The sequence below is a fragment of the Oryzias latipes genome, chromosome 2 (genome assembly GCF_002234675.1).
Source record: "Oryzias latipes chromosome 2, ASM223467v1".
In the NCBI taxonomy this organism is placed as follows: Eukaryota; Metazoa; Chordata; class Actinopteri; order Beloniformes; family Adrianichthyidae; genus Oryzias; species Oryzias latipes.
The window spans coordinates 13,940,607-13,967,817 of NC_019860.2; the positions used below are offsets into that span (position 1 = coordinate 13,940,607).

The following is a 27,211-nucleotide window of genomic DNA, read 5'->3' on the forward strand; positions in this document are numbered from 1 at the left end:
TCCAGCAATCGTTAAAATGCAGAAAAATACAGAAGAAACTCTTCCCACATGGAGAGCGATGGCAACAAACGCATGAATCAGTATGAGCCATAAAGCTGAATTAATGACGTACTGTATGTACTGCCATTAACTCCGTTTTATTCGCCTGCCTCCTTGGCTTCTATGCAAGCGTTTTTGTTTTTTTTCCTCTTGTAGGAAAAAACTAACAACTGAAAAAAAAAGGAGTTTGATTGGATGGGTATCTTGACCGTGGCCCTTAACCTTCTTGTGCATAAACAACAAATCAGCCACACAATGTTCTCTTTTTTTTTTAATGGCCTGCAGCAGACCGGAGGAAACATTACAACCAGTCTGCCCCCCGACGGACGCGGGCCAGCAGTCGCCAGTCATTTGAGCGCTTGTTTGGCTGCAACTAAAGGTGAGGGTAGCACATTGAGCATATGTAGGGCGCCAAACTCCGTCGTGCACATGTTGGACACCGCGCTGCTACTTTTAAGCGGGAGCCAGAGGCAACAGTGAAAAACAAAGGCGGCTCTTTCATTCAGGGTTGCTCGGCTTTGTTTTGGCCAGGCTCTTTCTTCAGTGCTGAACACTGACAGCATTAGCATCATCGCAACAAACAAATCCCCCGCCAGGCATGAGGTATTCCTCCCCGCGCTGACAAATAGGAGACAATGTTGCTCAGCGAACGCGTGTTGGTGTCCTAATTTCATAAGCTACAGGCATTAGACGCATGTTCAAGAACAGCACGGAGGGGGCTTTTTTTCTTTTTCTCCTGTGTATTAACGCATGTCCGCCGCCTCCAGTTGGAAGAGGCGAAATGTCAAAACGGCGCAAATGTCGCAATTTGGGCGCGAAATGAAGACATTTCGGTTGATTGCTAGCATCCTTGCAATGGCGCATATGGATACCCATCATGTTAGGAGAGGAAAACAAATGGAGACGTCGTAAGGCTCGTCGCCGTGTCTGGGTTCACCAGTCAAACCAAATCTATACATCATTACCACTACTGGTCGGTCCAATATCGACTTATTTTAACTGGCAACGGGGTTCCACGCGTTTTTAAAAAAAAAGAAAAAGGCCAAAAAAAGTTGTAGAAACTTGCATAGCTATGTGTGAACACAAGTTTTATATGCGAAAGCCCAAAATGCAACGTTTCATTTGAACTGTCCGCTTGAACGCATGCTGCCGAGGGCGGTGTGAACGTAGCTTAAGACAATATTTTGTGATAACGTTTGTTGTTCACAAACTGTCTTAAAACGTGCGTAGGTACATTTAACTAGAAGAGTTTGGAGCTTGGAAGCCCAAAATGCGCGTTTTTTACCAAGACTTTTTTATTGGAAGTGGCCACTTGAACAAGCGTTGCAGTTATTGTTGTGGACGTAGCTTTACTGGATCACATTTTATTTGGTAAACAAAAGTTTGCATCCCAAACCCATCAAGGCAGCGAAAAGTACATCAAATGTTCCAAAAACAAATCAAAAAGACGCACAAATTGGACAAAAACTGCTAAATGTGCGGCAGGAAAAGCTCACTTTATTCAAGGATATGCAATGCTGACGTTTTAAGAAATGTTTTGAGTTAAAGTAGACACACAAAAAGAAACTTATATTCATTAACATCTTTAAAAAAATAAAACTCAAGATTTATGTATCAATTAATGACAAATTTACAATAAATTACGCTTTGTTTTGATTGAAATCACAGCTGTAACAGACATACTTTACAATGTTAATCCCTGATAAACCAAAACAAACTTTAAAAACAGATTTATATTAAAAGAAAAAAAGAACTTTTAAGCTTGTATTTAATGATTTTACAAAAACTCTTGACACCATAATTGGTGGTAAAATGCTTCATGACCTCCTTGTAATGCTTAAATGGGAGCCAGGCTGAGACAAAGGAGGGGGTACTGTCGGGATTAAAAGGTCCATACTTAATTTAAGGTCACTGCATGACACAGAATTCCTCCCGTTTGCTCCCTCCTCAGTGTAATGCCCCTAACTCCAGGCACCCAAATCTGCTCCACATTTCTTGAATGCTACAGATGTTTTCGGAACAACGTGACACGCATTTAGGTGAACCGGAGAACGGGATGTCCATTAAAGAAACAAGGCACACTCCATTTGAGCTGTAGAAAAGTTCGGCGGGATCTTTTTTCTGGAGGAAAAGAAAATGATGCAACCAAAGCTTTTTACAGGTTTGTGCACCACCCGAATGAGTCCAATCATTTTCAAGCCCTTGGCTTAAAGCAACAAGCGTAATGGGACCAGACTGAGTGCGGACTGCGCAAGAGAGAAAATAAAGACACATTTGCTTAAGTTTACTAAACCTTTGTTTTTTCCTTTTTTTAGCCCGGCTAACTTTTCTTTCATTGACATGCACAGTCTTTGTGTCTTCTTTTACGACGCCGCTTCGTCTTGCAGGGTTGTGTGCAGCTTCACTCCGAACATGGCCTCCCACTGTGTCCTGACCCAGGCCAGCAGACCCTGAAGGAGCTCCACGCTGTCCGAGCGCATGCACCACATCCTCTCCTGTTTCACAGTCTGCGGAAAAACACACACAAAACAACAAAAGTTGTGAAAAGCAACAAGAATGCTTGACGCCTTTTATCAAAGCGACAGCCGAGCTTTTTTTGTAAACATTTCCTTTGTTACCAGCTCAATGTTTCTGCCTTCGTCACACCTGTCCTTACAGATGGATACCAGTCTTTTTTCGGGCCTGGCGCACTGCGAGTGTTGTTCACGTGGTAAGTGTGTGCCCTATGCGCACAGGCTAACTGTTATTCTATGTTCACATTGGGTATGTGCTGCGCGTTCTTGAACTACACTAGCGCACATCCGCCACCTACGGTTGGAAGAGCCAAATGTCAATATGTCGCAAACCTCGCAAATCTGTGTTTTCTTTCACAGCTCTCTTCCGATATATAAAAGACTCGAATTGATGGAATTCTACCCAGGCACAAGCTACAATTATGCATTTTTCCTCCATGGTCAATGGTCATAGGGTTGGTACTACTGTGTATTAAAATGGGTGCCATCTAGGCCTGCACAATATACCGCAAATTTATCGTTATCGCGACATTAAGCTGTGCAATATGCATACCGCAAAAGACGGCGAAAATCGCAATAAATGGTTACCTTAAATGTGCTAAAACAATCTCATGGCAGCTTGAAATATTGAACAAATTAAATAAATCCCTTTATGCATTTAACCAATCGGAAGGACCCGTTTACGTTGTTGATCAATCAGATGAGCCCTTTTATGTTTGATGTTTGCCTCCTACGTCGACGAGGGTCATTTGGAGTATCATTTTTAAACTGTTGCAGTGAAATGGAAATTATGTTTTTGGTTGTTTTGCTGTTTGTTTATATACCGCGAATTATATCGTTATCGCAATATTAATCACCAATATCGCATATCGCATATCGTGTAGCCCTAGTGCCATCCATTCGTCACTACAAAATCAGAGTTGGTCAAAGTTCAACCTGGTTGAAATTTCTAAGGACAAACGTTTTGTACGTAGAGCTCGAAAAGGGTCAAAGAAACTTGCCTAGCGTTGCATGAATGCAAGACTTTTAAACGTGTGAAAGTGAATGTTTGAACGTACTTTAACCCTCCTGTTATGTTATGGGTCAAATTGACCCGTTTTAAAATTAGAACATCTGGGAAAAATAGTTAAAAGTATTATTTTAGTATGAAACTTCTGCTTGCCTTATTTAGTGTCTTCAACATATAATATTACATTTGATTCATCTCATATATTTGCAACGAGCCGTTGCATGTTTATATCACATGGATGCTGTTCGGGTCAATATGACCCAGCAGTCAAACCGGAGGTATAAGGGTGTCAGAAATGTCGGAGTATTTCTTTCTTTGCAGCTGTGAGACATATTTCACCCCAATCAAACGCATACACAGACACACATTTCTGGTTCACAGTCCATGTAAAACAAAATTTCCGTTTTATGTTTCAATGTTATGTCAAACTATTGTATTTTATTTATATGTTGTTCTTTCAAAAGTAATAACGGGAACACTATTTCTGTTCCTTACAAAATGAACATAACAGGATGGTTAAGGTATGGTTTATGTTCGCTTCCTTCCACTCCCTTTCAAGCAGTCTTTGGTTTAATGTCTAGTTATCCTAAGTTTGATACGTCTTTGTATGAATGTATAACTGTTGTTTGTATTGTTTTGTGCATTATTCTTGTTTTGATTGCTTGAAATAAACCATTTCAAAGCAAATAATAAAAAAAAAAAAAGGTTGAAATAGGTGAGACGCAGCTGTGTCGTACAGATTTTTCATTTTTTCAATCCTCAAAATCATGCCAAATAATCATCCGCCAAGGGGCCAGTTAGGGCTGTTCAAGCATACTATGTTTACTTGTATCACCTACACACCCCGTACATGCAGCATTGGGACACAGTCAGTGAGGAGCTAGTACGGCCACCTTATTGACGACTAAGCACCGCAGGATAGCCAAGATGACTTATCTTTACAAATACTTCACGATACACCTACCGCAAGCAGAACAAATCTACGTTCCATTTTTGTGACCTACTTTGAACTGCAAGGCACACCTAAGCTCCGTTTAAGATGTTGCCGCTACTGTCTACGACCTTCCACGAGCCCGGACACCTGTACGGGTCAACCCTTTAGCCTGCTAAATAATCAGGCGGAAGAAACAAACGGACGGGAAGCGAACCTCGTCGTAGAGCTTTAGATCCATCCTGCACGGTTCCGACAACCACAGGATGATGGAGCTCACGCAGCTGATGGGCAGAGTTTCCTCCACGGTGACAGTCCCGGTCTGAGATTCCTCGCTGCTTTCACCTGCCGTCGAGCTTCCTTTCCTCCATTGGTGACTCTCCCTGAGCAGGTAGAGCGTCTCTCGAGTCGCCAAAACTGTCAGAGGAGTCCAGATATCGTCTAGAATAAAAAACATGCAAATTTGGCACATTATTCTAGAGATTCTCCAATAGTATTTTTATTTATCTTGAAATAAATCTAGATTTTTGAACGATTTATGAGGCACAACTTTACTCAATTTTAAAAAGAAATGTTTTTTAGCTAGTATACAAATAAACGTTTTAGTGTCTTAGTTTTATAAAAGCTACATGAAATGTAGGTCTCAATAACATTTAAATATTATACGTAAAAAAGTTATATCTTTGTCTTTTTATACAAATGCATTTAAATTAACCAATAATTGCATTTTCTTAACAAGGTCACTCACAGCTACAGCAGTTGTTTTGTTTTTTTCTTGTGTTTAAAATAACATATTGTACACTCTTGAAGTCCTATATTGTTTTTGTTACTCTTACGTTTTTTGCTTTGTATGTAATTTATATTTTGTGTTAGAACCCCCCCCCCCCCCCTTTTTAACTAAAAAGCAAATGTTATCGGAAAAAAACGTGACTCAGATTAATTTTTGCCAGATTTTTATGGATTATTTATGACCTAAACTTTATTTTGTAATAATTTTCTAGTATTTTTTTTTATATAAAACTTTGGTTATTAATTATATATTACCTTCTTGTCATTTGTATATGCATGTGCCAATTTAGCTTTGTAACGGCATGTTGGTTATAATTTCTTATAGTCATATTTAGTGATTTGTTTTTTTTTTGCCATTTATTCTTTTTGTGATTTTTTTTAAAAAATTAAGAACTCTATATATATATTTTTTTTAACAAATAACATTCATTAAAGTATAAATAATTTGTGAACATTTCCTTTTATACATTTAAATTCATAGTAACTGTTGTAAATTCATAATTTATTGGGAATGTCTTTATTTAAATTCTGTACATACATTCTTTACTTTTGTAATGAATTAATGGATTTTTTGTTTTTTTGCAAATTTATAAAAACCTACAAAAATCAGGATTGAAAAATTAAATAACAAAAGTGTGTATTTGTTTTTTTTAATCTCTAACTGAACTCTGGATTATTTTTAATCATAAAAAAATTCTGTATGGATGCTTGTAAAGGACAAAAACTTCAGTGAAATCTTTCATATCAATCAAAGTGGTGCAGCCAGACCACAAGACTTTTTCAATAAGTTAATTAGAGAAAACATAAATCAGTAGAAACATTCATTCTGCAATTGTAACCCCCTCCCGTCTTTTTGTATCCATTTATCTTCCGTACAAAAACAGTGCAAAGTCAAAGACAGGAATGTCTGATTGAGGTAACATGACATGTCTCATTAGTTCTGCATCAAACCGCTGGGATCTGTTCAGCATCAAAGTATTTCCAGGTTTCTTCAAGCCTGAGAACATACAGCAGCATCCACTAAAACCCGGCCGTTTCTCCTTAAGCTAACACAAAGCCGCATATTTAAAAGCAAACAGCTCCTACAGTTTTCAACCTGCAAAGATGTCGAGCCTCTGATTTACTAGAAGCAACAGTTACAGGTCACCGGTGTTAAAAGCTTCCACTTATTGAGTTTGAGTTTAACATTTGATGTCACAAAAAGTAACGAGTTGGGGAGAAAGGCAGATCTAGACAGGTTAAAATGAGGACAATTGAAATTCCACCAACTCGCACAGCTGTGTGTAGCCTGCAGCTACGTCGACTTGAAATGTCTCTACTGTTGCAGACAGACGGGGGTCCGCCAGCGCCGATATGTTCAATCCCAACCGCACGCAAGCAAACGCAGTCATCTGTCAACCGGCTGAGTCTAAACTGTATATATCTGCCTCGTTTTATGGCAAAAGCTAACATGGATTGTTGACAGGCAGCTCACGTCAGCCGCTGCCCACAAATCCCCTCTTATTTTCCATATTTTGCTCTTCCTGTCTCTGAATTTGCGTCTCAAGAAATGTAACTCTCGTCTCCTATTTCTTTTTTAAAAATCTCTGCTGGTTCCCCTCCTGCTTTCACACACGGATCATCGGAGGTCGATTTTACGAGACGACACATTTTTGAAAATAATTTTAACGAAAAAAGTTCCTTGGGTTTAGTCTGAATGAGAGCAAAATGAGCAAACACTTGTGGCTAGTTTTGTTTTCAAACTGGCAAGACCACATGAAGTTACAACCTCTATCCATTGGGGGGCGATATTACAAAAAACCCCGTTATTTATCAAAAAGAGAAAAATACACACAAAGAAAAACAAATGTCTAGTCCTGCTGGCGGTCCACCTTATTTTGATAGGTATCTTCATCTTTTTGCTAGGTTTGATAAAGCTAATTAAAATTAATTTGCCACCTACGAAAAAAAACAATTTGTTAGATCCGTAAACAGGTTTGTTTGGAGAGATTTATTGGACTTTCCCTAAAAATGAAAAACAGAAGAAATAAAAAGATTTCTATTAGTCGTTTTTTCTTTTTACGAGAATTTGTAAATTACATTATAAAAGCTCCACTTTTGGCTAAATAGCTAGCTTCTTTTTTTCTTTTAAACCCTTTAAGACCAGAGCTTTTCCCTGCGTCATCACCTGATATTGCGTGAATGGTCTAACATTCATAACAAGTTTAGAAATGCACGTCCAACCGACCCTTCCAATGAAAAGTCTATGTAAATACACGCATATGTGCAATTCCAGCCTCCGAAATTCTCACAATCATGGGTGCAAGTTTTTAAGTCTGTTTTTGGGCTCCATGTAAAAAAAGCGCTGCAATTGAATGCATGCTAATAGTTAAACCAGCAGAACTTTGATCAATCAGGGACTACAGTTTGCTAGTGAGGCATAGCTGCCGTTTGAAAGAGTAAAGTGCCAACTATTTGAAAATTGATCAAGCCTCTTCCAACTGTGACTACATGTGCTTGTATCGGGTAGCGACAGACCTGTGTGAACACCATATACTAAAAGCATGTTATAAAAACCCACGTTCAGCGCGTTCTTGAACGCGCAAAAGGGTATGTATGTAGCACTTGAGTCAAAAAGAGTGTTTTATTTAGGTTTCACTGGTGACATCTCTGATGTTATCGTACTAGGGCTGCACGATATGAGGAAAAGTCGGGATTTGCGATATTAGTGATATTGTAATGACGATATGACTTGCGATACATGAACAAATAGAAAAACAACCAAAAACATAATTTCCATTTCACTGCAACAGTTTAGTTTAAATAGGGGTCAACATACTGTAAGTTCCACTCCAAATGACCCTCGTCTACATAGGACGCAAAAATCTAACATTAAGAGGGCTACATCTGTTTAGTCAACAATGTGAAGGGGGTCCATCTGATTGGTCAAATGCATAAATTGATTTATTTGATTTGGTAAATACTTCAAGATATCATAAAATTGTTTTAGCAAGGTTACCATTTATTGCAATTTTCGCAGTTTTTTGCGATATGTATATTGCTCAGCTTGGTATCGCAATAATGAGAAATTTGCGATTTATTGTGCAGGCCTAACATATACCTTACAATATATCTTATATCATATAAAACTTTTTACATACATACATACATATACATACATAGAAACAAATATCTCAAACAGGACCAAAAAGGCTGTTTTGGCAGAGACCAAAACTGACTAAAAAATATTAGGTCCCTTAAACAATCAAATCAGGTTAAGTTTACTGTACTCTAGACCTCGGTTTGACCATTGTTGTCAAATCATGTCATCTTTTAAATTACACACCATCCCTTACTTTCTTCAGTTGGAGCTTTGACAACACAAGATGGGTAGCCTAGGGTTGAGTCAAACACTCGTGGTACCATTGAATTATGTTGAGTCTTGAAATCTAATCTTTTTGTAAGCAAGCCTGTGTACCAAGAAGCATACATGACAAAGTTCAGATAGAAGCAAATTTCTTTGCTGATGACAGGGTAGTTTATGGCTGAATAGCGCATTTTAGCCTTGAGGTAAGCTCTGTTTGTCACCTTGCAGAACGAAAGCCAGCATGTAGAAGAACTGTAGCTGTCCGTCCTCCACATCTGCCTGGATGTCCTCGCACACGAGAGGCCTTGAAGATTAAAAGAAACAAAGCTGATTAGGGATAGGCGAAGAGAGCTGTGGAGGTTTGTGGCTGGCAGGTGCTGTCTTGGAAGCGCCTCTGCGTTTGCACATTTGCAAGCCCTAAGGATAATTGACGCAATAATGGCTGACAGGAATTGGATTGGGCAAACATTGGACAGACCTTCTGAGGCTGCGGTTAACTGCATCAGAAAACATGAAACGGCCGCCTTGATTTGTTTTTATTTTTTGATTGTCGAGCAGTGGAGGCCAGATGAGAAAGGGCTCGATTTCAGGCTTTGTTGTGCGTTTGCACATGCAAACACTAATCTGTTCCACGGGATGACGGCCGATCTCGTCATAAAGTGTTTTTCTCTAAACTGAAAGGAAGTTGGTGTTTGTTTACATTCTTCTAAATGGATAAAAACACCTTTTCTTCAGGACTGCTTCAAAGACAATACACCCGCGTGGTCAACGGGACTGAAATGTTTGCTTATTCAAGCCATGTTTTTTGCACATTTTCGGGCAGATGAGAACCTTTTTTCCGCCAAAAACGATATTTTCATGAGAAGAGCCACATTTTTCCTTTTTCCCCCCCACAGAAAAGGAACAACATAAAAGTTGCTATCTTGTGAGCAAGAAAGAAAAACACGCAATTAAAAGGTGTTAAAAAATACTACAGATGGCGATAACATACCGCACGAGGGGGAGACACATGCTTCAGAATTTGTAGAGCGACATATGTTCCCAATTAAGATGTGGTTTACCAGCTAATTTAGTGGGGCAATTTTACAAAACGAAAGTCTAAAAAAAGCTGATTGTAATCAACTAAAGATGTGCGAGAAATGTGCAGTGTTAGAACTTCTGCGGCTAAAGCTCCCCTTAACCTACGACCGCATGCAAATGTGTGCGACTTTATTCTGACCACATCTTTCGGCATCAACACAAATAAAACGCAGTCGTTTTGCTTTTTTTCTTTCTCCCCTTCCTCGCGTCCAAGGGATCGTCCACGCGTTCAGCCATCTCAAAGCCGAGGATCGTACCAGAGGTGGTGCTGTGCCGACAGCCTCGTGGTGGAGATGGACTTCAGCTTGCTGTCGGACTTGTGCGCCATCTCACGGACAATTCCTGAGAGAGACAAAAAATGAAAACATCCAAATCTGGAGTGATTTTGGAACATTTATCCAGCACATCTGCCTAAAAGAAAGCCAATTTTAAGTTGCTACCGTCAAACAGATGTCAACAGGACATAGAAATTTTTTTAATCTTGAGATTTCTTGAGTCGTTCAAGAGAACTCAAGGCAAATGCCAGTAAACGATGGATTAGCCTATTGGCTTTTGTGGTGAAGACATCTTACTTTTTGACTTTAGAATCACTGAGTTTTTATTGAATCTAGAGTTTTTTTAAACTTTCAAAAGCAACAAAGACACATACTTGAGTTAGAACCTTTGGTATACATGCAAACACTTCCAGAAACGCTCTTACGGAGACCTTGAAGATATGTCCAACCATAAAGTTGCGGTCCTGAAGGATAAATATCTTCCCACCTGCTGGGAAACACTTTAACATCCCTTCTAATGGGTTGGGGCAACCATCGTTTGAAAGGTGTAGGGTAGAGCTACTCAATCCTCATCATCTTGCTAATTTTTTATTTCAACCCCAAATGTTTTTCAGATAAATCCAGATGAGGATTGACTGAACATTCCTAATACAGGTGATGGCAGCAAGTGCAAGCCGGAAAACAACCAATGGTGGTAGATCTCAAGGACCACGGTTGTAGAGTAGATCGTAAAATCTTTTCCTTGGTTGATATCTCTAGAGTCTATGGAACTACGAACTAAGTCTAGGGCCTAGATTTAGCTCCACATCAATAAATGGATGGTTGGCCAAATTATACATGACTTTCCTATGTATGATTGTGTTCTGAATACCCAAATAATAAAAATATATAAATATATTGATACACCCTATTTTCCGCACTACAGCACAGTCAATGAGGAATCCCTTTTTGAACTAATGTCATATAATAAGGTGTATCAAACTATAAAGCACATTTAGCAAGACAAAAAGAATCAGAGTCCGTCAGTCAACCTTTATTAACTGCGTTCACAGTAACTCCAGAACTTGTTTAAAATGCGCTACACGTTAGAAGCGTTTTCACTTTACCTGTAACTTCCAACCTTGTTGGACACGTAAATAACTAGACTGAAACCACTAAAACAAATGTTACTGTGACTATGCCAACATCCAACCTTGTAAGTAGCCCACGAAAAAAGAAAACAACGTTAGTGGCGTTAATGTAATCACAATAACACACGACCAAATGTTTTGACAGAGCGCTGTGTACTTCTCAAAATTGCTTTGACGTCAGTAAACACAACTAGAATTAATCCATAGATAAATTGCTCCGCATTATGAGGCGCACTGTTGTTGTTTTTTTAAATAATAAAAGCTTTCAAGTGCGCCTTATAGTGCTGAGAATACACTACTTTTAGAGTTTCTTTAGTAAAAATCGTACAACTTTGGAGATAAGTCTTCTATGTATGAATATACTTAAAACCTATAAATATTTGTGTGCATAGTATTTTTCTGATGTGTGTATGTAAGAACTAAGTCATGCAATTTACTCTTATGTTATGACTCTATATTCTCGACTGATCCCCCACCCCCTTTACTATCTCCCCCATCTAAACCCCTTATCCTGCATCTCTAACATCCCACTTTCGCTCTCTCGCCTTTATTTCCATCCGGTCCAACAAAGATTGCATATAAATATAATTGTTAGCCTCAAATACAAAACGGGTTTATACAAATATATCCCTAGTTTGTCTGAAGATCCAAAAAAAAAAAAAAATTACAACAGTAGAGGCCTTCAGTTCCTATCTGCTTCCTCGGCTGTTGGACAGGACAAGTAAAAAAAATAAAAAATAAAGTTAAAAAACACACAAAAAGGGTTGCACAATTTTGGAAATATGCCAAACTAAAGCATCTTATAATGCTTAAAAGGAAGTAATAACATATAATGGGTTGGATTGTCACTTTAAAAGAGAGGTGTCCTAAACTATTTAAGTACTTGTTAACGTCGGAAAAATATAATTTAGCAAACAATTTCAAACTTTCCTACTTGGTCTAAGGTGTTTTTGGTGCCAATATGTTGTAATTGATTACATTAAATGAATCTACAATTGTTAATGTCCATATTTGTGATGACAAAGATGTAGTTTCAAGAATATTTTTGCTATGATTTTTCTTTCTTTTTTTTAACCACTTGAGTTACAGATGCCTGGATGAAGTTTCCTCACAAGGCAGCATTCAGGCATGCTGAGGTAAAGGCTCTGACATAAAGGCAGCTCTTTTGCACGAAAGCGGATTGCCTTGATTTTGAAAGCATCTCACTCTGGCTATCATTTCATTTTTTCATGCTTTGTAGGAACCCTGTAATGAACCTCAGCCTTAAATGTATTGGGTTCAGATCAATATGGGAAAGACGGAATAGTTTTGAAGCATTTGAAAAAACTAAAAAACAACCAGATATTGAAAAATGATTCCAGAACTGAAGAATGCGTGGAAAGAAGGGCTCCCGATGTCTCGGCAACCTTTGAATGCCACAAAGAGTTATCAAACCCCGGGAAGCATCACAGTTCAAAGAGACATGACACTGCTGGGCATGTGGGGGGAAAAAGTACTGTGCAAATAGGTGACGTCAAACACAGACTCTACTCACTTTCATGAGACATTTAGGAAGAAGTTAAAGATTTTAGGGTGTAAACATTAACTGAGGGAAAAAGCAAAAGTATGAAATATACTGTAAATGTAGACGAGGATGAAAATGTCACTTCCAACAATTGCGAAAAATAAGACGCCCCAACACAAAGGCCGGTTCGGTCATGGACGGCTTTTGCTATTGTGGCTAAAACAAGAAAGCCAACTTGGGTTGCTGGTGTGAAATTTCATTTCCATAGAAGGGGTGGGTGAGAAAATGCTAGAAACACAAGCCAGTGGATCCGACCAGCGACAGCAAAACCGAGCGTGTCATTGATTGTGACAGCACTACGGAGGGAAAGAGTGTCTTGCAGCGTGGTGCAAGGTCGCTTCTTTCAAGAGACTTGACAAAAAAAAAAAAAAGGAGAAGGGGTAAAAAAAGGCGGGAAGAAGAATAGGACAATAAAGGGGACAGAATATGAGATCTTGACCCGATGTTTCATTTGGAGGAAGCAATTTCCAATTGATTCCAATGCTTAAAAAAAAAAGAACAAAAAAAAAAAAACGCTGGTGAAAATCCTGGTGTTTAAAACGTATTTTATTTTCAGAATGTTGAGGTGGGCAGAGTAAAATCTGATCAATATTCCCCTCCCCCTTCAGGTTTTATTTTTGTTGTTCAGAGTTCTGTGGCTGACTCTTACAACTTTACACCAAAGCTAGTGGAAAACTTTTACAACATTTTTACATTTCTTATTTTTACAATATTGTTGAAGTTAAATCCCATCCACATGCCCCTCCCACTTCAAGCTTTATTTTTGTTGGTCAGAGTTTTATGGCTGATGCCAAAGTTTATACAGCTGCACCAAAGACACATTTTGTCTTGAAATCTCGGTAAGTGGATTATTGTTGTGAATTCTTGAGATCATTAGAAAGAGTTGCTTTTGAATGGAGGAACTGTTAACTCTTTAACACCAGCAATGTTGCTGGCGATGACCTTTTATGTGACCAACATGAATCAGCTAATTCTGACATACAAAAAAGTATGTCAGAACACGTAAAGCATTTTGGGGCTTTAGGTATTTTAGCATTTCAGCTTTAAACCGATAGGCTTACTTTTACGTACCTAAAATGATGCATTAAGGCGCAAAGTCGCTTTTTTCCATGACACATTTAGGCTGATTGCGTGAGCACTGCCCTACTGTAAAGTGTTGTATATTAGCTTAAGGCTAATTTTTTGCGCTCCAGAATCCGCTGGAATTGAATTTACTAAGTAAACAGTTGAGGAGCTAATCAAAAAATAAAAAAAAAGTCAACACTAGAGTTAACGCTCCGGTGTTAAAGGATTAAATATTTCAAGATTAGCTAGTGTTTTGACCTAGCATGCTAGGCGAGGTGCCCGTCCAAGATCTGGATCATGAGTAAGCAGAAGTGACAGGCAGAACCAGGTCTACAAAAACAAATGGACCCTTAATGGTGCTCTGGTGTGCGTCAGCACTTCAGCTTTGTCCCGTTTCAGTCCCGGCACTCTCCAACAGATTACAACAACAACAACGGTGACATCCACATGAAAGCAGGAAGCCACATGGCTGTTTGATTTGTTAAACAGTTGAGACGGATTTAAGAAGCTGGTTTCAGAGGAAAGGCTTTCTTGGTTAACTACCGAAAGGACGAATCTACCGCCTTCAACAAACACTGAAATTGAATTAACTCAACTAATTGAGAAACTTGGTCTGGCTTTGATTTTTCAGGTAAGAAAGTGGAGTCAAAATTTGGAGAGGGGAGTATAGATGTCTCAGTTTGAAGGTTGGGTCACACAGCCACTACGTACATTTTGCGCATGTTGCACAGTAAAAGTGCTAAAAGTTGCGGTCTTTAAATGAAATTTTCACCGATGTATCAGGAATGAACCACGTTAAAACTGCACAAGTACGAATAAACCACGCAAAGAACACGTAAATCAACGTAGAACATGAATCAAGCTGGATTATTGCGCTGTTTAGATGCAAATCATTAGGGATAATAACGTAATTTGAACGCAATATGTGATACGTGAAATAAAAGTTATACAACAGTGGTATAAACGCGAAAAGCATGTTAGAAATACGTGGAATGGTCATGGAAAGCCACAAATATGTGTACTCATTTCACAAAAACCACGCACAACTGCGTAAGACTTGCGTAATCATTGTGTATGAATTACGTTAAATAAACGTAAACTGCGCAATTCTCAAATTTTGAACAGCTCCAAACCGTAAAGACCCGTCAGACGAAACCCTCGACAGTAATTTGCGCACATTGACGAGTGACGAACGCAAGAAACACTTACGAATGATATATATTAGGGCTGGGTTAATAAAATCGATCAATCGATCTGAATCGATCCAAACTTAATAGATCAATAATCAATCCATAAAAGTAAAAATCGATGATTTATGCCTTTTCTTTTCCAGTGACCTAATAGCATAACAATAACAACATAACAGCATAACAACAGCGGTGATGTCAAAGTCCGCTAGCTTGATGCTAACGTATAATAGAATTTCCCATAGGACGGCTAATGCTAACGCTCTTTCGACATAACCATACATTGCTGACTAAATGAACAGGTTTATTTACTCACAGAAATGAATTTTTTAAACTCTTTAAGGAAACATTCTTTTAAAAGTTTTTTTTTGCTTTATCTTGTTGAATAAAGTGTAACGCTATAGGGTGAGCTCCACCTAGTGGCCAAACTAAAACGCCTTCCAGGAGAGGCAGAACATTTATTTTTATAATATGAGCCATTGTAGAGACTTTACAATGTTAATGATCTGCAAATTTTTGTTGGAGCTGTATCAGAATGATATGAATATCTTCAAAACATATATAAATGATTAATGTATTTCTATACAAACGCGTCTAAATGTGTAAATCTAATAAAGTCATGAATGGACTCAATCCAGGCTCTGGTGGATCAAATCGAATCTGAAAATTATTGGCGATTCCCAGCGCTAACGTATATCACGCATGTATCACGAAAGACAAAAATGTCCTTTCATTTTTCATTGTAAGAAAGTGGAGTCAAAATTTGCAGAGGGAAAGAAAGATATCTCGGTTTAAAATACATCCCTTCCGATTCCTCCGGGAGGCGAGTCCATCATCACGCCAGATGTGGTTTTTCAACTTTTTCCACTTGATAAAAAACCCGTTTGGACGATTAGACATGACATGTTTCCGTGCTTCTCCTGGCAAGATCTTCCAACAGCTGTATTTGGGGGAATGTGGCTTGAAGAACAGAGGCATTGCCATCATAACAGCATCTGACTTGACTTATCTTTTAAAAGATGCAACCTGGAATGTTACAAAAGCCGAAAATTGTTTTTGACTCAATCTGGAATCGTTCGCAGGCTCTTCATGTTTGCATCCGGGGGGAAAAAAAAGACAGAAGCTCTTTTTTAGCTCTGTTTACCCACACTCGCCAATAAGATTCACGGCACTGAACACGCACCTCAGCCTTGGGGCGCGTCTTGGCAGGGGAACACTCCTTTTTACGAGAGCTTTCAAACAAATACGCACCGGGAACAAGGTGCGTACAGGCCGGTCTAAAACCGTCTACGGAGGGATTTCTATTTTAAATGACATAAAAAGCCCTCATGATATTTTTCTAAAACATCACAACTTATTGCATGACCTGCTTTTCCCCCTCCTTTTTATTGTTTAGGACTTGAAATCTGTTTTCCATGTTTTTCCAAGCACTGTAAAAACAGTTTGTCCTCTCAAGACGCTTGTCTTCATTTTGATCTGGGCAGGACGTGTTCTCTGTGTGAGGCGAGGCTGCAGGACGGTGTGGCATGAGCTTTGGAGGTCAGATTTCCTTGTATGTAGCTGTAGCTGCTGCTGGGACTCAGCAAATGCTTTTAGTAGCAAGCGTGCAAGAGATGTTGCCGTTGTTTTGCGCCATTTTACCTGTCAAAAGGCCAAAGAAACGCTTGCAGCGCGCACTGTCCCTCACGAGCAACGTGTAGGCCACGCCTTCATCGCCAAACTCCATGTGGATGCTCTGCGAGCCCAACCCCACCTCCAGGTAGCTGAGATCCAAAATCGGATAGCTGTCCTTCTTCTGCAGCCAATCGGTGAGCTGCCCTCTGTCGGGAGAAAAACAGGCGGATTCCTGAAGTGAAATGGCTCCTGACGTGAGTTTGTGTAGTTACAGGATTGTAAGATATTAACACTTTTCCCTTTTTTATGCAAGGAATAAAAGCCAAAAATAAAAATGGAATTCTATCAAAAGACAGGGAGGAAAATGCGCTTGCATGTTGAGCTGAATGTGTTTTCAAGATGTGACCCAGAAACCTGAGAAGGTTATGCAATATTACCCAGGGTATCAAGTGACCCCACCCCCATTAAAGACAAAAAAAAAAAAAAAACTGCATTGTGGCGCCCTCTTTGGAATTTTTCTGACCTTACCGGCCCTTCTATTATTTGCTTGTTACATAAACACATAACATTTTTTTGGTTTTCCTTCATTTGGAGAGTTTTCACACAAAATTCTGAAAAAGTACTTCAACTATCGCCTTGATCTTTTTTTAAACAAACAATTTTTTTTAAAGGTATACTAGTGTACCATGTTGCTATAAAGACCCACTGAGATGAATTTCCCGATTTTTTTATATTTTTTTAGATTTTCTTATAGCATTTCTTTGATAATGGAGGACATATTTAAAGAAAAATAAGCTTACAATTGCATTTTTGAATTGTTCAGAGCAGACAAAAAAAAAAAAAAAAGCAGTTTGAAAAAGAAGTAGAAAAGACAATGGGCGGGCCACAAGCTCCCTGCTCCGCTCCATTCTGATGAATCCTTTTGCAGACGAATAGATCCATGGACGTCTTTGTTTTCCTCGTCCGAATTCACATCTGGTTCCAAACTGTTCGCATGAATAGCTCCAATATTGCCAGACATTTTTGTTGCACCGGTAAAGTTCGTCAGCTGGAAGCCAGCGGAAGAGTGTGCAAACATAGAGGTGTCAGTAACGGGGAGGGGAAGAGGGGCCGGGGTCGCTCCATGCCAAAAGTCCCGCCCACAACTCTGGGGTGAATTCCTAATGAACTAGTGCCGCTCTGCAGAAACTATTTTCTAGAAAACGACACAGGTTTTTGGATTTTGGCTAAAAGACCATGGGAACACTATTAAAATAGATGAAAAGATAATTATACATTAGTTTTTGAATAAATTAAAAAAAAAAAGACAAGACATAAATTTGATACAATTTCCAGCACCGCTTGAGCAATAAAACCCTTTGAATCTTGTTTTGAATATTTAAAGTAATGTTTTTTATGATAATTTCTGTTTCTTAAAACCCAAAAAGTACCTGTGAGATTAAAATTATTTTTAAAAGTAGGGCGATACAGGTCAACTAAATATCAAAACACATTTACAGTAATGAAATAAGAGGTTTTGCTTTTGACAGCCAAATTACGTTTGAACACCGAAAAAAATGTAAAAACGTAAAAAAGAATTGTAGTATATGTAAAAAAAATGGATGGATCGATAGATTTAAAGCGTTTTTTGACAATCATTTCTACTTACGTTCAACTTATTGAAACATATTATTCAAAAAAGTATATTTGTTCCAGTGTATTTTTTATATTTTAAATTGAGACGGCCACTTACAGATTTTCAGTCTAAACTGGATTGCTACAGTGAAAAATTGAAAAAAATACTTTTTTTGTGAAACAAGGAAAAAAAAATGCCAACAAACCAAATGTGAGACAGATATAGAGAGATAGAGAGAGAGAGAGAGAGAGAGAGAGAGCAAACTTTTGCTAAATATACCAAAGCAAAGTGTAAAATTTAAAATTTGGTTTAAAATTAAGTTAAAATCAAGTAATTATGATTATCAAATAAACTTTCAGAAAGAATACACATCAAGAACAATACTCAAAAACGTGGTTAAATCACTACACTCATTCTTTCATCACTTACTTGGCATCTGATGTCACTTCCAGGAAATAGATCCGCCGGTTTGACACAACCAGCAGTGAAGGAACCTCTCCTTGCTCCCCAAATTTGACAGCTGACATCTAAAGATCCAGAAAAACCCGTCTCTTATTAATAAAAAGTTATAACATTGCCGTTCTCACGCATGAAAACAGTTTTCACGGCGAGCCAATAACCCTCACTGAGCTATCATTTCAACACTAAGCTATTAATAACTGTATTTTAAAGTCACCCCACTTCCCCTCTTGTCGGATGATTTAAAACCAGCCCCTTCATTTCCTCTCAAATAACACAAGGCAGAAAAACCACATGCGGGGGGAAAAAAAAGAAAGTATTGAGCCAGCACTGTCAGAGAAGAAATATGCTGGGCTATGATGAATGGAATAAGACCTGGAGTCTCCAGCTGTGGCTTAGGCGCTCTTTGCTCTTCATCCAGGTGTCTGACAGAGAAAATGGGCAGCCTGCTGACTTGGATACATCGAGTGACAACAAGGGAGCATAAATGTGTCAAAGAAGCAACAGCATATGATAGGGGAAAAGGGGTGAGAGGGTTCTTTAGGATTTACTGAGGGCTTTTCTGGTGAGATAAAACTGCCGATAGAGTTGAGTAAGGTTGTCACCACCCAACAAGGAGTTAAAAAATATATATATCTTATCCACAAAAGACAGAAAAACCTCCTTATTCAATACCAAATATCAGAGTTGAGCCATCAGGAAACCCTACATCTGCAATAAACAAACATCCCTTCCTAATCTGATTTCATGAAAAATATTTTAATTCGGGTGATGTACTAGTTTTGTTAGATTTTTATACACAAATAATAGTTGAAAATGAGAAAACCTTAAGGAAAGAATGAAGCTCCTCTTCCTCTTCGAAGACCTCCACATCCAAGAAGAGTTTTAGCCGATGATCTACAGTTTCGTATTCTTCCGAAAAAAGGTCCAAGTCACCTTTAAATACACAAGAGGTGGAAGGTAAACACACTTAAGTTTGAGTAAATTTGGTCTTATTTAGCTTGTTTTACTTCAATCAACCTCACAACCAGAGGACTTTTAGCAAAAGTACGACAGAGTTGTAGGGCCAACAAAAAAAAAAAAAAAAGTAAAATTACGAGATTTAAAGTCGTAAATTTACGATTAAAAAAATCGTAAATTTCCGACTTAAGATCTCGTAGTTTAACAGTTGTGACTTTTTTTCTCGTAAATTTACGACTTAAAATTCGAAAGAAAGGAAAAAAAAAGTTTGTAAACTGGCCCTAAAAGTCTGTCGTACAAATGATCCACAGATTTCATAGTATTTGAAATAAAACGTTCAAGTCGTCTTTAACATGCAAAACCACAAGAGATGGATGGTGAACACACAAGCGCTTAGTAGAGTTTTAGGCATCTTTTTTTTGTTTTTTTGTACCGCAAATCTTACTTTGATCAATCAGCCCAAAAACTGATTCCAAATAAAAAATAAACTCACATCCACAGATTACATGGTCTTTGAAAAAAAAAGGTCAACAAAGAAGTGACCGGTGGTAATTCCCCTCCAATCAATCAACACAAAAAAAGCTTTGAAACATAAAAAGATCTAACAGCCCAACAAAAAGGACAGCATTGTTTGATTATTTTACTTTACAAAACTAAACTTTCTTATTCATGTTTTACATCACAGCTTTGAGCTATTTTTGGATTTTTTTTTAGGATGGTTTTACGTTTGTTTTCTAGACCTAGAACATCTGCAACCGTACTTTGCGGATTTCACCGATTGTAAGTTGTTTTAAACCCCAGCGATAAACGACGAAACACTAAATCGTTTTAAAAAAAAGAAAGAGAAACCAACCGTTTCAGACAGATTTTCCTGGAAAGCATCCTCAGTGGGCAATTTATAACCAACTTAAAAAAAATAGGTTTGTGTTTTTAAGCCCAGAAGTGGGCTCAGCTCCAACTACACTTAAAGTCCTCCTAGTTCCAGCCTAAACAGAATATCAAACGGTAAAAAATGAGATTGAACCTGATTCATTTCATTCATGAATGAGGAGGGAATGAATAATAGATACACACTGTAAGCGCTTTGAGCATCTGGAAAAGTGCAGATAAATCCAATCCATTATTATTATTTTTATTATCATTATCTTCATCTTTGGGTAGAGACTTCATCCTTTCTTTTTCTGAAAGATTTACATTTTAAAGTTGGACTCGGTGACCCTGAGCCATACCTTTAGCTATGTTTCAGTAAGTCAGACGGTCTGGGCATGTTCTAGTATGTTATAAGGAACTGGAACTACTTTTAGAAGCCATAAATTTGTCACTGATTGTAGTTCTTAACTTGTCTCTGTTTGTTCCTCTAATAATTTCCCAGTGTCTTCCTTATCACCGATCACAGCATGGTCACCATTACCAGTCCTTCATACTAAGGTGGTATTGACTCCAAGCCCCAACAAGATTAAGAAGGTTCACGGAAGCGATTGATGTCTTGGCATACAATCCGCATCAGACATGACATACGTGTGTGAATCACTGATTCCAGAGACAGTTCTGGGAAGATCTAGGTACTGTCTGCAGAGGTACCAGGTTGTGTCCTAGTAATCAGTCGGTTGCTGGAAGATGCTGATTGTACGCGACAATTAAGATATGCCAACAATGTGATGATACTGTAGAAAGTCATAAAATCACTGTCAGTTGTTTTTTTCTTTTGTTATGTTTCCAGTTGTGGTGTTGCTTCAAATTTAAGCTGAGACCGAAATGCTACATCAAGGAGTGTTTGCAGAAGAGGTAGAAGTGTCGAGAGAAGGTGGTGGACACTTAACCGAGGAAGTTCATTTCTGCTCTCTGTAAAAGGTGCAAAAACACCAGAAAGTGTATTGGAATGACAAATCTAGTATAATAAAATATTCAAGACTATGCAGAAAGGTTGCGAATTTGAAACGCATTTACACCAGAGCTTTAGGTCCAATCTTGTAGTTCTTTGACCTTTGGTAACTCTTCAACCGTTTATACATTTGACGTAATTTCATGGATTCGGGAGATGACAAAAACAGCTTTGCGCTAATACGCAACACTTAACAGAAGTCTTTATGTAATCAACGTAAATTAGCAAATTCAGACGCGGAGAAATGCTTGTGCTTGGAGATGTTGTCGGTGACATCACCAGAGTTAACCCTTAAACCCGGAGATGTCAGCGGTGACACCTTAATAAAACACGCTCTTTGATCTACCGTCATTCTTCAACTATTCATGCAATCAACGTGAATTAGCTGATTCTGATGCAGAGAATAGCAATTTTCTATATCACCTTTGCACCAATATGCAACGAGTGATAGAATACGCTGGAGTTACGTTTTGGTTTATAATTTTAATAGTTGAAAGAATGTTTACACAAGCTAAAGTTTGGCTGTTAAAGGGTTAAATAAAATCCTGCATCAACCCAATTTAGCGGACGTTAGATTTGTCCGCTTACATACTTAATTCGGGGATTACACCGAACACATTCCAATACAAGCTATTAACTGAGATTTATTTGGCCTTTTGAGAGCGATTGGGACCAAACTGGACTGCTTGTGCTGGTTTTAAAGTATAAATGCTCCCTAAATATTAATTGTACTACTGCAAAACCAGCTCAAATTTATTTTTCTTCCGGCTAAATTCATCAAATCCAATAAAATGAAACAAAAATATTAAAGATCTACTGCTTTGTTTTTTGGAATTACATTCTTTTTGGCAGCCATCCAACAGCGGTGTCCTCATCTAGGACTTCTCAAGAGTTATTGGCACTTGCCTGATGGGAACCAACCGGCTTTTTTTCCCCCCACAGAGCAGTCCTAACTAACTAACTGAAGTTTCAACCGGGCAGTCTGTGCCATCATTTCTCCATTTTCAGCACTGCAGATGGGCTGAAACGACCAAGTGGCTTTTTGGCTCCTTGACTCAAACCCTCAAACGATATCTTCCATTAATAGTTGGGCCATAGTTTCCTGGCAGCAGTGGGAATACTGGGAATGCTTTTTCTAAAACCATCGCCAAAGTTGACTAGCTTAGGCACGAAGGCCTTTAAGAGTAATAAACCCACCAAAGACAGGCGATGGGAGTTATTTAAACAGTGATGAATGATTACAGCTAATGAAAAAGGACAGGGCCTAGACCCAAAGGGGCCAAAGTAAACCCAAGAGAGTCTGAGGCCAAGGCAAACTTGTGTTTTTTTCCTGAAAAGATGGAACCACACAATGCAGATACAAGACCAGCGCTTTGTATCACTAAAACGATACAATATTTCCAGTCCGTGTGAACGTTTGAGGATGAGTTGACTCCACTGTTGGGCTTCACATGAACAGATTACACGGTGCTCCGTCTAGAAACTACAGAGAAACAACAAATCATAAAAAAAAGGAAAGATGGAGAAAGCTATCATTATGGCTCAGCTCTCCCCTCTCGGAGGCTTTCATTCCTCTCCCATCACCAGTAATGACTCCAATCTGCTTCGCTGTGCGTTCCGGCTCCACCAAAAAAATGGCAGACAGATGTGGGTAAATCTGACACTTAGGTCCCGCGATGATTTTAACGCATCCCAGCATGTTTAAAAAACAAAAAAAACATCTTCTTCTTCCTGAAGAAGCGTTGGCAGCTGACGTCAGCTGTTTACACCGCACGCTACATCTCGTATGAACAGCATAAATTAAGAGGCAATAAAACAGCCCTTGCAAAAAAACAAAACAAAATCGCAACGTAATTTTTGTATCATTGAAAATGTGGTCGTCTTATTGCTTCAAGCTGCTGAAGAGCTTTCACAATATCTCGATTAAAACGATTAAAGCTTGGGATAGAAAATTAGCATAAATCACCACCTTATGGTTCTTAAGAATATTTCAGAATAAAATAGGAGCATTTATGATAATTGATGTCAAATTAAAGCATTACGCTAAAAATAAGAATTCACGCGTTACGCCATGAAAAGACCTACTGTGAGTGATCTTGAGGGGCGTCTTGCCCGACGTACTCGCTTTAATGTATCATTTTCCTGCAGTCATGACGGCGTGTTTTGTATGATTGTATGATAGACTGACAGTAGAAAGGAGTCCCACGTTTCAGATTTAGCATTGTATTTCGACTAGCTAGTGTAGACAAAACGTTGGTTGGATGGTGTCAGGAGAAAAGCGGCGATTGGATAATATGTTCAGACACACTATTTATATTTAGTAACCCTTGTGCTATCTTAGGCACTTTTTGAGAGTTGGGTCATCTAGACCCACTAAACAGTGCTCTGAACCTTTTTTCTTCAATGATTTGTGATCTTCACTGGTGTCCATGGATAACATGAAATTTTTTCACCTTTATCCACATTTGTCATGGTAGGGAGAACACGTCAATGTAAGGGTGGGGTCATCTGGACCCTATAGGATAGCACAAGGGTTAAGTTGTCACGTGACCTTGTAAATCTGTGTGTGCACTCAAAGCGGATAACACTTGTTCGCGTTTCTGTGCTGTATTGAGGACCTGAAAAAATATCTGTTAAGTCAAAACCTTTTTACAGTAGTTAATCTTTTTACACACATCCTCAAATCCTTTTGTCTTTAGTTCGATTGTAGGGACTTCTTTTCTAGTATGGAAAAGGGTGTGTTCACACTGTGGTCTACTTCTTTTGGCGACATTTTTGTTTGGCAATGTTCAGAGTCTTACTAAACCTTTTGCAAGCAGAACCAGAAGTTATTTGTTATTTTTATTGTATTTTTTCTATGGAAAGAAAAAAAAAATCTGGATCACATTGATTTAAAAAATGTTGATATGGAGCTAACGCGGATAAATGAGATCCTTCACCGTTTACTACTTTACTTACTATTTTTGACATTTCCGAAATTTATATAACAATTCTGAAGGGGCTAATTTTTTTAAAAAATTTGGATTTTATTAGTTCTCAAATTTGGCTTTTTTTTTTAAACCTTCTTCGGTTGGATAGAATGAACTTCCAACTTTAGTTTTCATTGTCACTGTAGAGATCCCAAAAGATATAGTGTATATTTCTCAGGTATTAAAATATTTGTCCTTTTTTTCCCCCAATGACCAAGGTGGGCTGCGATACGGTTGCAGGTAAAGAGGCATGCTATGTTTAGCCCCCCTCATTTATGAGTTATATTAGCTGCAAAAAGACTAAAGAGTTGACCGTTTACACTAAAAGCGAACTGTACCAGAGTCTGTCTAGCAGCACACTAAGACTACTTCCTCCCGCAGGTCTCTCTCTGCCCGGTTGGTCTTGACGAGGTGGGCAGAGTTCTTGTACTCATGCAAACTGTAGTTTGGACCACCTGGACAAACTCGAACTGAACGCGTCAAACCAGGTGGGAATCCCCCCATTTGACTCACCCTTCGGTGTTGATCGGCCTGTAGGAGGAACTAAAGGGGGCGTCGCCCCTGTGACTGTGTAATGGTAGCTTCCAGCGAGCTCCTCTTTACTTTGGCAATCAGTGTTGGAGGAGAGGCTGCTGGTGTCACCGGGGCCGTCCCCGATGAAGAAGGAGCTTCCCCTGGCGGTGACAAAGGTGGGGTCGGTGGTGGTGACCGCGGCCTCCTGGATGGGGCTGTTGCTGAAACTGGCATCTGTGCAATCGTCCTGTTGAAGTAAAAAGAGAATTAAAACCCTTCGTCCCCCCTGTCCATCAACCTGAAGTGGTTCGGACCAATAAACAATTTCTAAAGCTCGCAGCTCTATTCCGACATATACATTTCTACTCCGTGATGAAATTTCAGGTTGGCAATTCCGTGACTTATAAAGGATGCCATCTATATGTCCCTACAAAATCCAAGTCACTGATTGGTTAAAGTTCAACAGGTTTGACTTGATGGCCCCACGTTTTGCAGGTAAAGCCAGAAAAAGGTGCTTTACTTTAGGCATTTACAACGACGTTTGGTTAGAAGTGGCTGTAGCATTACACATTCCTAACTGAATCTGTGCCATGAGCTTCCCCAAAATTGTTCCAAATTTTGGTGCAATTTAGATTTTAGTGTCGTAAACATGATATTTTTCAAGTTTTTCTATCAAATGTACGCATTGTTTTGTGCCTTAGGACTCTTTAAATTAGTCTATGAAGTCAAAAAGTTCTCTGCTCTTCAGAATTTCTAAACTTGTGGATTACAGCCCTCATCCATAATGCTGGGTGTCACTGCTTTAAAAAATATCACAAGTTCACCATTTATTTTGATTAAAAATAGGTTTTCAAATTCATGTTGAAAACAGTTTGGTTTTTTTACTTAAGAAAAACATCTTTTACTTAACTACAGTTATAAAAAATATTGTAGTTTCACAAATAAAGTGACAATTAAAGGAAATTTTAAAAAACACATTAAAACTACTTCAAAGGAAAATCAACTCTTTGACTCATAGAATAACTAAAAGTTTTAAAAAATGTTGTCAGGCAAGTGTTGTCAATTCAACATTTCTGCTAGAAATCCAGCCAGGATGCGACAGTTAAAAGAAAAAACAGGTTTTTAATCGTTTAGAGCACATGTGTCAAACTCAAGGCCCGCGGGCCAAATGTGGCCCGCCATGTCATTTTATGTGACCCACGAGAATTTCTTAAAATGAAAATTGGTGTGTAATTATTCATATTTAGGGGGAATCGGACGTGAAATATCGGATTGGGCAACTATACATTAAGGCTTAAACACTGTCCATATAACCTAACCTGACAGAATCACATTTAAAAGGATTTATGCTAAAGTAATAAGCAAACATTTGTTTTCTATGCAACTTTAATTGTCACTTTAAAAAGTTATAATGAAGAAATAATAAGTTATTTAACATTAAAGAGTAGTTACATTTATTTTTCAGTACATTTAGTTACATGTATCAGTTCTGACTGTGCTGATGTGAAAATGAGTTTGACACCCTTAATTTAGAGTTACTATTCTATTGTTTTCTTTACATTTTTCATTGTTTTATGAAATTAACTACTGTTTTATTCCTGTAAAGGTGTTTAATGATTTTTCATAATTTATATGAAAGGAACAAATAAATAAAAGAAAAATTATTGTTTTAGTGCCTAGAAAGGCGACATATGAATGAAAGTTATTGTTGTTAGTAGTATTACTATTTTACAACGTACCATGCAAAACTGAACGGTGTTCTTCTGACCTAATGCCAGCATAATTTAAAAAAATATGCTTTTTCTTCACTTTTCCTTCTTTTAAATAAAACAAATTTGGTTTAAAAAAAAAAGGGTGGGGTGGGGGTGCAAACACTTTTTTGACATGGAAAAGACAAAAAAAAAATGGGAAAGACCTTGATGGCGCTGCAAAAGCTCTGGGTTAATTCGAGGTGGTCGTCTTCGCTGTCCGGTCCGGATGGGCAGCGGATGGGGGTGCTGCTGTACGGAGCCACCTGCTCTGCCACCTGGACCACGTGATTGCTGCCGCATTCAGGACAGATTGGAGCTTTTTGTCCTGAAAACAAGACAAACAACAACAAAAACAGCCAAACTGAATGTGTGCGGGAAACGCCACGCCTTCCATCCATTGTGTAAACCCGTTTTGTCCCTTTCGGGGTCACAGGGCTGCTGGAGCCTATCCCGGCCACTCGTGGGCGAAGACAGGGGACATCCTGGACAGGGCGCCAGTCTGTTGCAGGGCCACAATCAC

General features: G+C 38.6%; 1 protein-coding gene across 1 annotated transcript in view; it reads right to left on the reverse strand.

Moving 5' to 3' along the window:
* Positions 1-1,510: 1,510 nt before the first annotated feature.
* Positions 1,511-27,211, reverse strand: part of stk11ip (serine/threonine kinase 11 interacting protein) — a 41,687-nt gene continuing 15,986 nt past the window's right edge. Inside the window, exons 18-26 of the mRNA XM_011483764.3 lie at positions 26,856-27,016; positions 24,941-25,187; positions 19,443-19,552; positions 18,587-18,684; positions 16,570-16,748; positions 9,965-10,049; positions 8,849-8,931; positions 4,710-4,933; positions 1,511-2,546 (exon numbers count right to left, since the gene is read on the reverse strand). Coding sequence (XP_011482066.1) covers positions 2,403-2,546; positions 4,710-4,933; positions 8,849-8,931; positions 9,965-10,049; positions 16,570-16,748; positions 18,587-18,684; positions 19,443-19,552; positions 24,941-25,187; positions 26,856-27,016 — 1,331 coding nt within the window. The 3' untranslated portion in view covers positions 1,511-2,402. The remainder of the gene's footprint in view (positions 2,547-4,709; positions 4,934-8,848; positions 8,932-9,964; positions 10,050-16,569; positions 16,749-18,586; positions 18,685-19,442; positions 19,553-24,940; positions 25,188-26,855; positions 27,017-27,211) is intronic.